At 40.1% G+C, this 14,531-nt stretch overlaps 1 protein-coding gene across 3 annotated transcripts in view; it reads left to right on the forward strand.

The window, feature by feature from the left end:
• Positions 1-14,531, forward strand: part of STAC (SH3 and cysteine rich domain) — a 152,336-nt gene that overhangs the window by 112,629 nt on the left and 25,176 nt on the right. For all 3 annotated transcript variants that reach the window (XM_004419483.3, XM_014790458.2, XM_087430688.1), the window contains exons 7-8: positions 2,410-2,474; positions 3,849-3,937. In XM_004419483.3, coding sequence (XP_004419540.1) covers positions 2,410-2,474; positions 3,849-3,937 — 154 coding nt within the window. The remainder of the gene's footprint in view (positions 1-2,409; positions 2,475-3,848; positions 3,938-14,531) is intronic.

Genomic DNA, 14,531 nt, shown 5'->3' on the forward strand with positions numbered 1-14,531 from the left:
TAAACTGAATCCAATAACATATTTCAAAAAGGTAATGCATAATTAGCAAGTTGGACTTATTCCAGGGATGCAAGTTTGGGTCAATGTCAGATAAGCTAGTAATGTAACTTGTGCGTTATCAGGTTAAAGAAGAAAAAACAGATAATCATGTCATTAGAAAACACAGTGGTGGGCCGGCCCCGTGGCTTAGCGGTTAAGTGCGTGCGCTCCGCTGCCGGCGGCCCGGGTTCGGATCCCGGGTGCGCGCCGAGGCACCACTCCTCCAGCCATGCTGAGGCCGCGTCCCACATACAGCAACTAGAAGGATGTGCAGCTATGACAGACAACTATGTACTGGGGCTTTGGGGGAAAAATAAATAAATAAAATCTTTAAAAAAAAAAAAAAAAAAAAAAAGAAAACACAGTGGTGGACATGGGCCTCACAGGACTGCAAAGTAAAAAAGAAAGACAGACTATGAAAAAGGAAAAGAGGAAAGTTTTGGGGGGATGTAGCAAAAACTAAAGATTCATTTTGCATCTGTAACATTAGAAAATATGCCTGCATAATGGACATATTCTTTGAATACTTGTCATGGGTGAAATGAACAACCAAATTATTTTTAATACAATGAATTTAAAGCACCAAGCATACAGGGTATATGACATATTTTTGGTAAAATATTTACCTTTGTTATTCCTTTCCCTTCAAATCAAAGTCTTAGAAGTAGCCAGAAGGAATGGATTTTAAAAATCATTTTTTTGCACTGTTCCAGCTCTGCTTGCAACCATATAGCTGAAAACACATTTGGGGTAACTTCAAATAATTTTCAGCATAGTTCACAAAAATGGTACACATTTCATACCAGATGGCTAATGGATATCAATAAAAAGCTAAAATAATAGGAAATGACAAAATTGTAAAATCAGTCCAAACTGATCATTGCATATGCACCTAATGCAGTCCCCCTTCTTTGCTCCAATCAAGAATTTTCTAGGAAGATTCTCTTTGCATGTTTTTATTCAAATATTCTTTTAGAAGTGTTCAGTTTTATACTTACAGAATCAAGTATTTATAGCAGGATTTCAGATAATCACGTAATACAGAGAAGAGTGTTGCTGGTCTCTAATCTTTTTAAACTGATGTTGAGTAGCCAAAGATTGAGGCAGACAAGATCCATAGAATTGGGCCTTCGTTTTCTACTTACTACAGACCAGAGCTCCTCCATTGACAGCAAATGGCTTCCTAGCAATAATGGAATTGCGTCCACAGGCTCTGGAACTATAAACTGGAGAACAGATGTTTACTAAGCATCAATACGTTTACAGGGGCTCTTGTTCTGCAGTGTGTTCTCTACATCATGGTTATTGAGTCCATTCTAAGGACAATGAAGGTTGTCAATGCACTAACTGAAATAGGTTTTAGAGCTTTCTGTGGTGTGTTCCCTTCCTCTGCTGATTAATTCCTTGATAATCTGAAGGGAAAACAAAGGAAAGACTAAAGCAGCAGCGTGTTATTTGTAAATGGCAAGTCATCTAAATGGTAGGTTAATTTTGACACCACACTTTATTGTGTAAACTTTTGCCACATTTTTGTTTAAGGAAGATACACATGGTGAGAATAAGACCATGACATTGGTCACCAGGGTAAATTTGCCTGTTCAAACCAGCTAAGGCAGAGGCCCCCATACCCGTCAGGGACCTCCCACAGCTGTGTATGTGGACAGTGAAAACGCCTGCCCATTTTGAGAAGCCTTGTTGTTTATTGAAGGCCACAGAATGGCTGCTTAAATGCAAAAGAAGGAGAAGTATACATTCCAAGAGGAAACTAAGAGAGAAACCACTATTTTATTTTTTTATTCCCAATAATAGCCCCAACACATTGACAATACGAGATCGAGGAAATATTTTGAACTTTAAAACTAAAGCTTTAATCTGCAAAATAGAATATAGATATCATTAAGGAACTAGAATCAAGACATTGAAAAATAGATAAAAGAATCTGGTATTTAGAAAAGATAATTCGAATATAATTAAATTGGGCCATACCTCACCCACCACGCCATTAATAAACGATTGGATACATTCAACAAAGATGAAGGACATGGTCTCTGCTCATGAGATGAGCACTGCCAAATGAGACCAAGTTGTGAACACACAATTGCCAAGCAATCTAGAGGATTTGCGCTTGCTGGAGGCATGTACAAGGGTGTGGGCTTGCAGAGGAAGTGGTGCAGAATGCTACATGGGGAGGCAGGGGAAGCGTCACGTGGAAGATGACATGAAAGTTGGGTCACTAAGGTTGAGAAAGAGGCAGTGAGAAGTAAAGTAGAAGCTATGGTGCAGGAAATAAATAAAGCCACAGCTTTCAAGCATGTTTCCAAAACGTGGCGACTGGATCCTAAACCTCCTGCTTTCTCTTGTCTCCTTCAGTGTTTACGTATCCAGAAAATGGCACTGACGATTTTGGAGACCAAGCAAAGAACATAAGCCATCAGGTATTTATGGATGTCACAGAAGACAGACCAGACAGAGTCCTTGGATCATACTATGGATCACCACCCAAATGGGTCATGAAATCAGTGGGTCCCAGATCAGCATCTTTAGAGAATAGAATAGAATAATGTAGCATAATGTGCCATAGCATAGATAGCATGGAGTAAAACAGAAACATCACAGTGCACCAAAGGTAAAAAGGATAAGTATTTTTTGTATACTTTCGTTTCTGTTATATATGTTATAGACAGGTTGATACATATCTGTAGTGTGTAACATATAATTACTTAATATATCATGACTATATTTTATAGTATACAAGTATATATTTATATCTTCATTTTTAAATATAATAAGAATAGAATAGAATAGTATAGCATAAGGTACTTGAACTTTGGAGTAGCAGAGTGAATCACAGGTAAAAATGATATAGTTGTGTGCATCTTTTGTTTATGTTTTATATATATGGCATATGTTTATTATACTATTATATACTTAAATATATTATACAATTATATTAGATATATATTTTATATAATATACATAATTAAATAGTATATAATATACAATTGTTACATATTATATAATTTTTAATTTACTATATATTATAAAGTGTAAAAATTTATATAGCATTAACATTTATTTGGTTAACAATAATAGCTGATATTTATATAACACTTGTAAGACTCTTGTAGAGTCTGTAAATTGGGGACAACAATAGAATACCTCACAGAGCTGTTGTGAGGTTCATATATGCTAATGCTTGTAACATAATGCCTGGCACACAGTACGCTATCAAAAACGGTAGATTTATTGTCATTATTGCAAGGTTTCATAGCCAGTAGATGGTGATTCCGTGATATAAACTGAGTTAGTCTGATGCCAGAATCTATGTTTTTTCACAACATGAATGAACTAATTGCCAGTTGAATATACCTGGTTCCCCTTAGTATGCTAGATACCAAATTTTAGGCTACCTGATAAAAAGGCAATTTTAGGAAGTGGAAGTTGTTTACCACTAGTCATATGTCCCTCTTTCTATAGAGAGAATATTCCCATTCCTGGGGCCAAGCTTGTGTCACCTCTCATGAACAACTATATCAAAGAAAAAATTTATTTGAAGAAAATTGCAGTATTTCTGTCAAAGACTTCCACATCGTTTTCAGATGGTTTGTAATGAAATCAAACTCAGCTAAGAAATTAAAAATAAGCCTCTTGTTGAAACAAAGTCTTTAATAATGGTTAGCTGTTTTGACACTTAAGATCCATACACTGGAATTACATTGCATTCACTTCTCCATTTCCTATTTTCTTTCTTTCTTGTCTCTGTTTTTTCCTCCTTCCTTTTCTCATTTCTCTTTTATTTTCTCTTTCAGGGACCTCTTTGCAAAGACCCATTACAGACGACCACCTATGTTGCCTTGTACAAATTTGTACCACAGGAGAATGAAGATTTGGAAATGAGGTAACAACATTTTTTAAAGGAAAAAAAAAGAAGGAAGGAAAAAAAGAAAAATTTAAAGTCAGTATTTTTCCATGTGAAAAAATAATTGAATTTGTGCTACCTCCTAATGCTTTAAAGCAGTGATTCTCAAACTTTGGTGTGCCTCCAATGACCTGCAGGGCTGGTAACAGATAGATTACTGGAACCCATCCCTGGAGTTCCTGATTCAGCAGGTCTGGGGTGGGGCATAAGAATTTGCATTTCTGATGGGCCTGCAGGTGGTTCTGATGCTGCTGATGCAGGGACCACCCTTTAAGAAGCACGGTTTTAGTACATCATGAACAGAACTGCTAATGGGAGTTTCATGAAGGTTGAACATCAGATGCACTTGGCATCCTGTGGGGTCTAATAGAGAATCACAAATGTATTTAATGCTCAAATTGATTGAAGAATCAAACTAAAACTCTTTGCTTACCCTGTGGGAGGCTTGCAAGTCCCCCTGGCTCACACCCTGAAGTCTGCTTTTGTTTTAGGAACCCTTTCACTTCATGGTAACTGAAACACTGGAGAGCATAGGGGGAGCTTTGGGACCCTCAGGAAATCTGAACCTTTCTCTTGACCACGGGTTAAGGTTTCCTCATGTTTCAGGGATAATTAACCTGGAGTCAGTTCTGTGTTCACATCCTCCTTATTGTGTGACTTTAAGCAATTCATAAACATCTTATTACTCTGATTTCCTTATTTTAAAAGAATAATAATGAGATCTTTCCTCTAAGGTATTTGTGAGGATGAAATGAATAATGTTCATAAAGCATATAGCACAGTGCCTAGTCATTGTAAACACTCAGTAACTAGTAGTTATTACAATTTTCGTAGTGTGGTGTTCACTGGCCTGTCTCAAAAATAAGGTTTTACTCCTTTCCTCCATTCATGAACCCAAAACATAAGTAATCTCGGGAGAAGGCTTTGGTGTTTTCCATTCCCAGAGCGGGATAGAAGGGGCTGCTTTTCCAGTCAAATAGGCACTTGGAGATTGGTCCTTTCCTCTTCAGAAGAGAATGGAGAGATAAATTAGCACTGAAAACTACTGAAACGTCAGAGCATTAAGAGAATGGCCTCCGGCCCAGTGGCACAGTGGTTAAGTGCGCACGCTCCGCTGCGGTAGCCCGGGTTCGCTGGTTTGGATCCCGGGCGTGCGCTGACGCACTGCGTGGCAAGCCAGGCTGTGGCAGCGTCCCATATAAAGTAGAGGAAGATGGGCATGGATGTTAGCCCAGGGCCAAAAGCCCCTGCAAAAAGAGGAGGATTGGCAGATGTTAGCTCAGAGTGGATCTTCCTCACAAAAAAAAAAAAAAGGAAAGGAAAGAAAATGGCCTCCGTTTTGGGGTGGACTCCCCTTGTCTGAATGCCATGCAGGCCAAGTTACCAGTCACTGGTCATTCCCTGCAGATGGCTTCCAGAAGACCTTGTCTTTCCACCCTGGAGCAAAGTGAGCTTCTCCACATCCTCAGGCTTGTGCCATTTCCCAGGCATGATCCCTCTCGCACTTGTCTGAATATGGTTTCCCACCTCAGTGAAATCTGCCTCTCCTCTTCCACTTTCCTGAAAGCCCCTTAAAAGGAGAGAGCTCCCAAAAAGGCTCCAGTTAGACCCTGTTTCCCAGGTTCCATACGCTGCTGGGTCAACCTCAGCAGCTCGGCTGCCCCTCGTGGTGCAACATCTAACAAGGCTCCGTAGCGGATATGTGCACTGCCGGGATCTGGTAACTCCCTCTGGCTCTCACCCAAGGTCAACTCTGTTTCAATATTCATTTCCAGTCTGCTTCCAAGTGATTCTTGGGGCTTCCCAGAACAGAGTTCAGGGCTCAGATCCTGGTTCCTTAAATTTGTTCAAACAATTAGGCTCTTGAACATCTGAGTTTTCTCCATTGTTGAATAAGAATCGTCATGCTGAATTCACTGGCTGGAGTTGTAAACACTACCTGAACAGTCTGCCATCAGTGCAGGAGGAGGAGATGGTATTTATCAAGTGAAGCCCTGTTATATCAGAGTTATAACAAGCCCTGAAGGTTAGAGCCTGCCTAGGATTCATCGCTGGAGTGTGGTGCCTTGCCTTCAGTTGACGGTCCACAATTAACTATCTGCTAATGAAGACAAGGATGGCATAGATTTACTTTGTAATAAATACAGTATAGTATTGGGTCCTTCTTCAGATTGTCATTTGGGTATGTAGAAGTTAAAATTTAACAACTTCCTATTGTGTGGGTCCCACCATTTTATATTAGAAGATTATTCTGAAGTCGTCAGATGAAAAAAACAATTCCAGAGAAATATAGAATGTTATTGGGGAACTGAGGAATGACGTCTAGCTGCCTGGGGGTGGTCATAACTTTTAGTGCTTATTTTAGTTGGTCGCAGGCCATTAAAAGTCAAGTTATCTGGTCACGCGTCAAACCTTTTCAGTCTGCTTCGAGGCAAAGAGGACTATTCATTCCCAGGAGTGAAATGTCTGCATTACATAGACTGCAAGATTGGAGTGATAAATCATACTTTTTTTTTTTTTTTCCCAAAGAGATTGTAGGTTCCCATTTTAAAAGCCGGGTGCTTGATTTAGGATATGTAAGGCAGTGCTTTGAGGATTTGGTATAATTCCTTGAAGCAACTGGGGCTTTGTGAATTATCTTCTTCTCCTTAAACCATAAGGTAGAAGAAAATTCCTTTTAACCAAATATCATTCTTATCCACCTGTGCTCTGATCCAAGGGAGCACACTGGGTATTGTCCTCAGGAAAGAGAACAAAGGGGGTGAGAGTCGAGGGAATGTTAGGAGCGTGAGCTTGAGGTAAAGAAGGCCCAGCTGGCAAAGCCAACAGTCCCAGATCAGAGCAGATGAATCATGGCTTCAGCAAGCATTTGTGTATATCTGCGCAATAAGAAGGAAAGCTTTCTCTGCCCACAGCCAGCAGTCCCGACCTCTCTACAGACCTCCAGATTCACGTCCCTACCTGCCTGCCTTAGGAGTCGATGGCACCCAGAGGCTCCACCCCCCCTCCCACAAACCTGCTTCTTAGAGTGAATTATGTCACCACCTGCCCAGGCTTCAAGCCAGCCCCTAGAGGCTTCCCTTTACTTTGTGCCCAAAATGTATTTAATTTTCAAGTCCTACTGGTTCTCTTTGCCTAAAATCTGCCGTATCCATCCCCACCTTCATCTCTCCCCTGGACTGGTATAGCAGACCCTACCTGGTCTTTGTGTCTATAGTCTTGCCCCCTTCTCCTCCCTTCCCATCTGTTTTGGGTGGAGAGGACACTAAGGTGACAGTACAGTGTACTGAGTGTCGTCTAAACCTTGGATTCAGATAGAATGGATTCACATCCTAGCTCCTCTGCTTTCTAACAATAGAGCATATTGCCTAACTTTCTGAACCTCTGTTTTCTCATCTTGAAAATAGGGGTAGTAAGGCCTGCCCTTATAAAATGGTTGTGATTAAATAAGACAACAATATCTGGTACATAGTAGGAGCTTAATAATGTTAGTTCCAATCAGTTCTATTCATGCTACAGAAGTAGATCTTCCTTTTCAGGCTGAAGAAATGAGAGAGAGAGAATGAGCATATCAACATGGTTTCACTGAATGTTTAAGAATAAAAAGTATGGGCATCACTTGACCTGGGTTTAAGTCCTAGCCTAGCCACTCACTAGCTGTGTGACCCTCATGAAGCCCAGAAAAGTTACACAAGCCATCCAAGCCTCTGCTTCTTCACGTGTAAAAGGAGATAATCATTATGCCTGCCTTAGGTCTGCTCATGACACGTATCTTTGCTTAAAACTCTCCAATGTCCTCCCGTTACCCTTGGGAAGCCAGAATATTTACAGGGACCTTGAGGACCTGCACAGTCTTATTCCTGGTGACTTCTCTGCTTTGTCTCGCACCACCGTTCCGCTCACCTCTCCGTTCCATCCACACTGGCCTTCTTTTATTCACCAAAAGGACCACACTACCACCTGCCAAGGAATTTTTCTTCCAGAAGTCTGCTCTTCCCGTCTCATCCTCCTATCCACCCACTACCACCACTATCACACACACACACACACACACACACACACTCTCTCTCTCTCTCTCTCTCTCTCTTCCAGTTGACTGTTACGCACCTACTAGATCTCAGCTCAGATTTTGCGTCCTTGGTGTAGCTTTTCCTGATACTCCCAATCTGAGTGAGATTCCCCTGTTATAGAATTTTATGACACCATGTTTCTTGTCTTGAAAGCACTTATCTCAACTTGTATTTATATATTTCTGGAATTATTTGGTTCAAACTTCCATCTGCCTTGTAAACTCCATGAGAACAAATCTGTAATTGCCAACCCTTATATCCCTGGAGTGTAGTACAGTTCTTAAAACATAGTAGATGCTTAATAAATATTTGATGAATGAATGAATGAGTATTGTAGAGAATAAGTGAACTAATGCTGTGCCTGGCATAGACAGTTAATGGACAAATCAAGTCCATGGTAATATAATGGAAACTATAAAAGAGGAAGCAAACCAAGCTCAGAGGGGTTAGCAACCCTGATTCCTAGAGGAGATGGGCCTTGAGCCCACGATGAGTATTATTTGTCAAGAAGAAATTATAGAAAGGAGACCAAAAGTGGCCCATGGTCGTATTCACAAAGAACAAAGAGTTTAAGAGAATTTGGAAGAATCGCTGTTAAGCCTTTACTGAAGCACTCGTGGTTGGGCGATGGGAGAGCAGGCCTCAGAGAGGAGAAGCTGGGTGCTGCCCCCTCATTCTTAGGGCAGTAAGTACTCCTCTTAGAAGTGCTGTGGTCCCGTCACTAGTCTCCAAATGCTGTCTAAAGGCAGAGTCTTCACACAGTCTGCTTTACTACAGTTTCAAAATAAACTTCCTCCATAAATTCCTCACCTACCCAAATCTCTGCTCCCATAGCATGATAATGCTCTATCTTTCACCATCATAGGCAGAGCGTAGGAGAGAACAAGGATGCAGGGCAGAAAAGAGCAGTATCTGGGAGTCAGATAGACCTGGGTCTGCCTTCCAACTCTGACCTTCACCAGCAGCATCAATTTGAGCAAACTGTTTAATCTCTTGGAGCCTGAGTTTTCTCCTTCCTACGAAGACTGAGTGTTTAATGAGACGATATAAATAAAATATGGGATTTCATGCCCAGTACAAAGTGAAGTATACGGTATATTTTGGATACCTTCTCTTTGTAATTTGCATCTTTTCACAATATGTTTTATTTCCTAGTCTTCTGAACACCCTCGTTAACACTACCCTAAGGATATATAGTAGAGAAAACACAGTTAAAGGCTCTGTCTGACCTTTGAGCACATCCAATGAGACTTTATCTCATTGGTCCGGTGATAAGGAGGCTGTAACACCCTGTCCCTCATCTCCTGAGTAGGTTTTGCAGTTGCTGACACAACATGCTATAGGTATGGAATTTTACCACTGACGTGCAAGATATGATGCCATCGTGCGTGCGATCTCCAGACCATTGCTGACAATTTGAGGTCTGATAACATTAGAGAGCACCCAGATTTCTCTGTCTGAGTGTAATGAGCTTGTATAGTAACCTACTATAATTAAAGGTCTTAGACAATTTCCAACAATAACTCTTATTATCAAGTTTTTTGAAGAGCTCTGAAAATTACACTTTATGGACTGCCAGCTTAATTCTTGAGCAAAGCTTTTTAAAATGCTTCTTGTAATACAAACTGGAGAACCCCATTATAATCAGCACTGACATTATCATCACACACTGCCTCGTGAACTCACATCAGCCATGTGTCAAATCATCCTCCTGGCCAAGTAGGGGAGTGTGTGTGTGTGATATACTCACATATGCACATGCACTTCCATACACTCATAGTCAGATATACACAAACTCACACACAGCAACACACACACTTACATTCACATTCACACACTCATGCATCCTCAAATACACATTCATTCACACACGCACAAACATACACACATCATTAGCAAAAGCTTAATAACTCATGCTTAGCTTTTGGATGAAAGTGAATCTTGCCCTCCACATTTACCACGTAACCAGTCCCATTATCCTCACTGTTTTTGGGTTCAGAAGTCTGCAAAACATAGTCTTGAAGCCATCACGTATTATTCACACCAACACACTTTTCTAAAATCAATAAGAATGACTTTTATGGCTTTGCTAACTTGATATGATCATGTAAATAATGAGCAGATGTAAATAACTCCAAGTTAGCACAAACTCCTAAAGCATATTAGGAATTCTGAAATAAAAGATCGAGAGTAAATAAAGACTTAACAGGTTCAAATGCATATTTTAGTGACCATACAATGCCTATTCCAAAGAATCCATTTTGGTTTCCCACATCTAAGTCATTTTCATTTTTATTAGTTCTCCCCAAACACATTTATATGATAATGACCATGTTTCATAAGGTGAGGGGAGGGGAGAGGAAAAAAATGCTTATGAGCCAAGAGAGGGAATGAGGGGACTGCTTTTTCAATATTATTAAATTCTAAGAGAGAGACAAATTAATTGCCACTCAGTGTGTGTCAAAACACCTAAATTTGGGGGCCTCAAAGAACAACATATCTTCTTTTGTAACCCCAAATAAGGATTTAAATTCTTGCATTACCAGACTCTTTCTTGAAGCAGCAAGTCTTGGATTTTTCCATGAGTGAGTCTGAATGAAACCAGGCAATCATTTGTCTCCTTTAGCTAATATTCACAAAAACCTCTGGAGATGGGATGGCCTGAATTCATCTCTTTCTGATTCTTTTCAAAGTACCACTTGAAATCAAGTTAAAAGTGATTTTAACCCTTGTGTGGCTGTTTCCAGGATTTGTTTCATCTATCTACCACTCATCATGAGGTGAATGAGCATCTAGTCTCTGCTGGGTGAACAAATTACAGGCCCTGTTCTCAAAGAGCTCATATGATCATAGGGTTAGGAGGTGGGAGAAGAGTAGACAAGAAGGTACAATCCAGTGTGAGGTCATGTGGGTGAAGACGTGGTCCAGGATGCTAAAACAACACCTCAAAGGGAAATCAAAGCAGACTTCCCTTTGGAGGTCAGGGAAGACTTAGCAAGGAGGTGGCATCACAGCCAAACTAAGGCTTCCAGAAAGAGGGGACATAGGTGCCTGTACAGCTTGGTTAGTGAGTAGTCATTCTTTCTTTCCAATGAGGAAAGGATAAGGGGAGAATAGGTTAAACAACAGAACAAGAGAATTACTTCAAGAGGTTCCAAATGGGAGGCAAATGCAAACTCCATTATAAAGAGAAGTGGTGGAAATTCATTGCAGGAGCAGAAGCACATTTAGATAACTACATTCATTCCAGTCTTCGTTCTGGCAAGACTATTTTAAAATTCAGTAAAGCTTAGTGAGTGGACACCTAGCTGTTTAGTTCATATTTCGATGAGACAATTTATGGTTCTTTACCCTTTTGAGGATAGGGAGGGAGAACCAAGCCCAAGAACTCACAGGTAGAAAGCAGAGGCTCGGGTCTGGAACCCTGGAAGGCAGACTTCCAGTCCACTGGTCTTCTCCTACCCCAAACTTTCCATCCTACATTGATTGTGATAGATTTCCTCTCTGATAAGATTGAAAATTACATTTTAATCAGCAGATTCAAACAATATATTAATTTATCCCATGTTGGCCACTCACATCACTTCTTACAAGTCTATTAGGATTGTTAATTCTGGTCCAAAAAACTGGGCATCTTGTGATCTATAGAGTGTGTTCATGAAATGTCACTCCTGTTCAAGGATAATTTTTAAAAATTAAGATAAAATCGTGACTCTCATACAAATATAAAATGCACACATGTAAAAATTTGTATTCGACTCATTAATTAATGAGAGAACCCAGTGCTGTGTCACATCTGGTTCAAAGGAGAATTCACACATCACACATAAGTAGGCCGTCAGGAGTGCTGATGTGAGTTTACAAATAGATGCAAAATTGGTCAGTACTCATGGAGTAATAACTGATTACATTCCATCAGACACAACCTGCTTGCATTTTTATGGATAAGAATCATTTGCATTATTATCAATCTTACACAACTTTCAGTGATTTAAAATAGCTCAAAGACAGGGGGAGATGACCTGGAAGGGATACTCAGATCAGTAATCTATTTCACCCATTTCAAACTCTTTCACAATTTTCCCTGCCACCCCCTTGAATTATTTTAGCAAATCTGTGAGGTTACCCAGGCAAGTAGTAGTTTACAGAGAAAAATACTATGGTTAGGAGGCTAAATCACTTGTTACAAGCCAAAGAATCTCTTGGAAAATATTATTAAAATAGAAATTCCTGGGCTCTGCTCAGGCCTGGAGAGTCAAATCCCACTTGGCAATCTGTATGGTTAGATGTTCCCCTGGATTCTGATTATCTGCCAGATTTGAGAACAACTGGGACTTATCCAATGATATGCAGTGGCCAGTGGCAGACCCAAGCATGCAGGTTTCCTGATTCTCAGTCGATGCTCAGTACACTGGTCTGCATTGGATTTTTGGCCTATGACTTATGTAGTGATGTCCCTCACCCTGTAAAGTTTTATGAGCCCTCCATAAAATAAGAAAAGGAGAGCCCTTGAGACAGAATAAGACTCCCTTGGTGTCTCGTTTTCATTCTCTAAGTACATTACTGCTTGGCAAATGCATCAACTTAATTAAAACTAAATGTAATTCTAATGCACCAATTTGATTTAAAAATAATCTTCACAGTCACCAGGACATCAAAATGCAATTAAGGCTATTTGAGGAAAGTCTCGGATGCATATTATGTTCTGATGCTGCACTATGTCAAGAAATCCAGATCTTCCCGAATGTCACTAATGTGTTTAGCAGCCTCCCTCTCACTCAAATGCCTCTTTCAATTAGGTTCTGGAGAGCGTGATCCATGACAGTTCAGGAACATTTACCAAATCCCATCCAAATGGCCCTTTAGCTGAATGCTTTTCCTCTGAGCTGCTGTATGGACGTGGGAAAGCGCAGGCAGTCTTGTGGATGCCAGGCTTAAGACAAAATCAAACTGCAAAGTTCAGGAGTTCCTTGTTACCTACCCATGTGCTCAGACTGTTAAAGGCTCTGGACCAGGATTACGGAAATTAAGAAATGGGTCTAGTGAAAAATTAAGCAGTAGATCTAAAATTAATGGAGCAGTTTGGCTGGCTCCTTTTTCTGTTCCCGTTAGCCTGGTTTTTCCAGGACATCTGTTTTGGCTGAGTGACTATGGTTGCTGTAAGCTTGGTTTAGGGGTTTTTTGCCTAATGAATGGGAAAGTATAAGAAATATAAAAATATCCCAAAATACTTACAGAGTCAAATGGGCAGTTCTGATAAGTTTTCACAAGGTTTGGGTGGTGCAAGAGGCAGCTTGATTCAGTGGCATTATTAGTAGTGGATTCAAACCCTGCCTATAAGTGGGAAAGTCACTCTGAACCTTCTCACTTGTGTGAAAATGCAACAGGTCATCCCCACTTCATTCAGTGAACATTGCTATCCCTCTCCGGGCTAGTTGGCTATCCTCCTCGCCCCTTCCAACCTCTCCATTGCAATCAGCCCCTTGGCCAATGGAATACTAGCTCCAGCCCCCAGGCCCTGCCACACCTTTGTGGTCACTACCTGGAGTGGAGGGGCAGGAGGGATGGGGGTGAGTAAAGAGAGGGAAAAGCTTTTCTAAAACTCTGAATCACACCAAAGGTCGGTGTCTGAAGCCATTAAGACAAGGGCTCAAAGACTATTTCATTAACTAACTGTTCCTGCCAAAAACCTATAGAGACACTCACTTAAAAGGTATTGACCACTAGATCTTCTCATTTCCAAGTGAAAGATTACATTTTTAGGAGGAAATTAGAATTTTTAAGCTCTTATTGTATATCAATCACAGTGCTAAAGACTCACATATGCTTTCTCATTTAATCCACACAGCAACTTTGCAAAGTAAATATATTTCATTATATATATTTTATGCATAATAAGTAATTATATAAAGGTAGCTGAGTCTCAAAAAGACATTTATGTTTGGATTTTTGTTTGGGGTCAATTCCATACATTTTTGTGGCCTCCTAGCATATTTCTTCTCCTTCAGCAATGACACTTGCTGTAAATTACCAGTTTATATCTCTTTCCCCTTTGAGATTACCAACATCTTGAGGGCAGTAACTGTGTCTTAACAACAGTAATATCCAGCATCTATCGTGGGCTTTTCTAAATGTGCTTTACAAGAATTACCTTATATAATCCTCAAAAATATTGATGAGGTAGGTATTATTATTATCCTCACCTGACAGATAAGAAAACTTATGCTTATAAAAATCGTTTCATCTTGTACCCTCAGTGCTCACCTAAGACCTAACATGACATAAGTATTCAAAAAATACTTGAACGTCATATAATTTCCTTTGGCTCAATAGATGGAGATGGAGGAATAAAGACAGACAAATTTCCTATGTATTCCAAAATATTCAGTATATCCAAAACATTATAAAAGCAAAGAAGGCCCAAAGCATCCTGCCTTGTCCAGATATTTCCCAAAGGAGGGCCAATCTGAGGTCTCAGGTTGTCTCAGACAATGGAGAGGTGT

This window comes from Ceratotherium simum, chromosome 5 (genome assembly GCF_057802395.1).
Source record: "Ceratotherium simum simum isolate JZ-2026a chromosome 5, ASM5780239v1, whole genome shotgun sequence".
Lineage (NCBI taxonomy): Eukaryota > Metazoa > Chordata > Mammalia > Perissodactyla > Rhinocerotidae > Ceratotherium > Ceratotherium simum.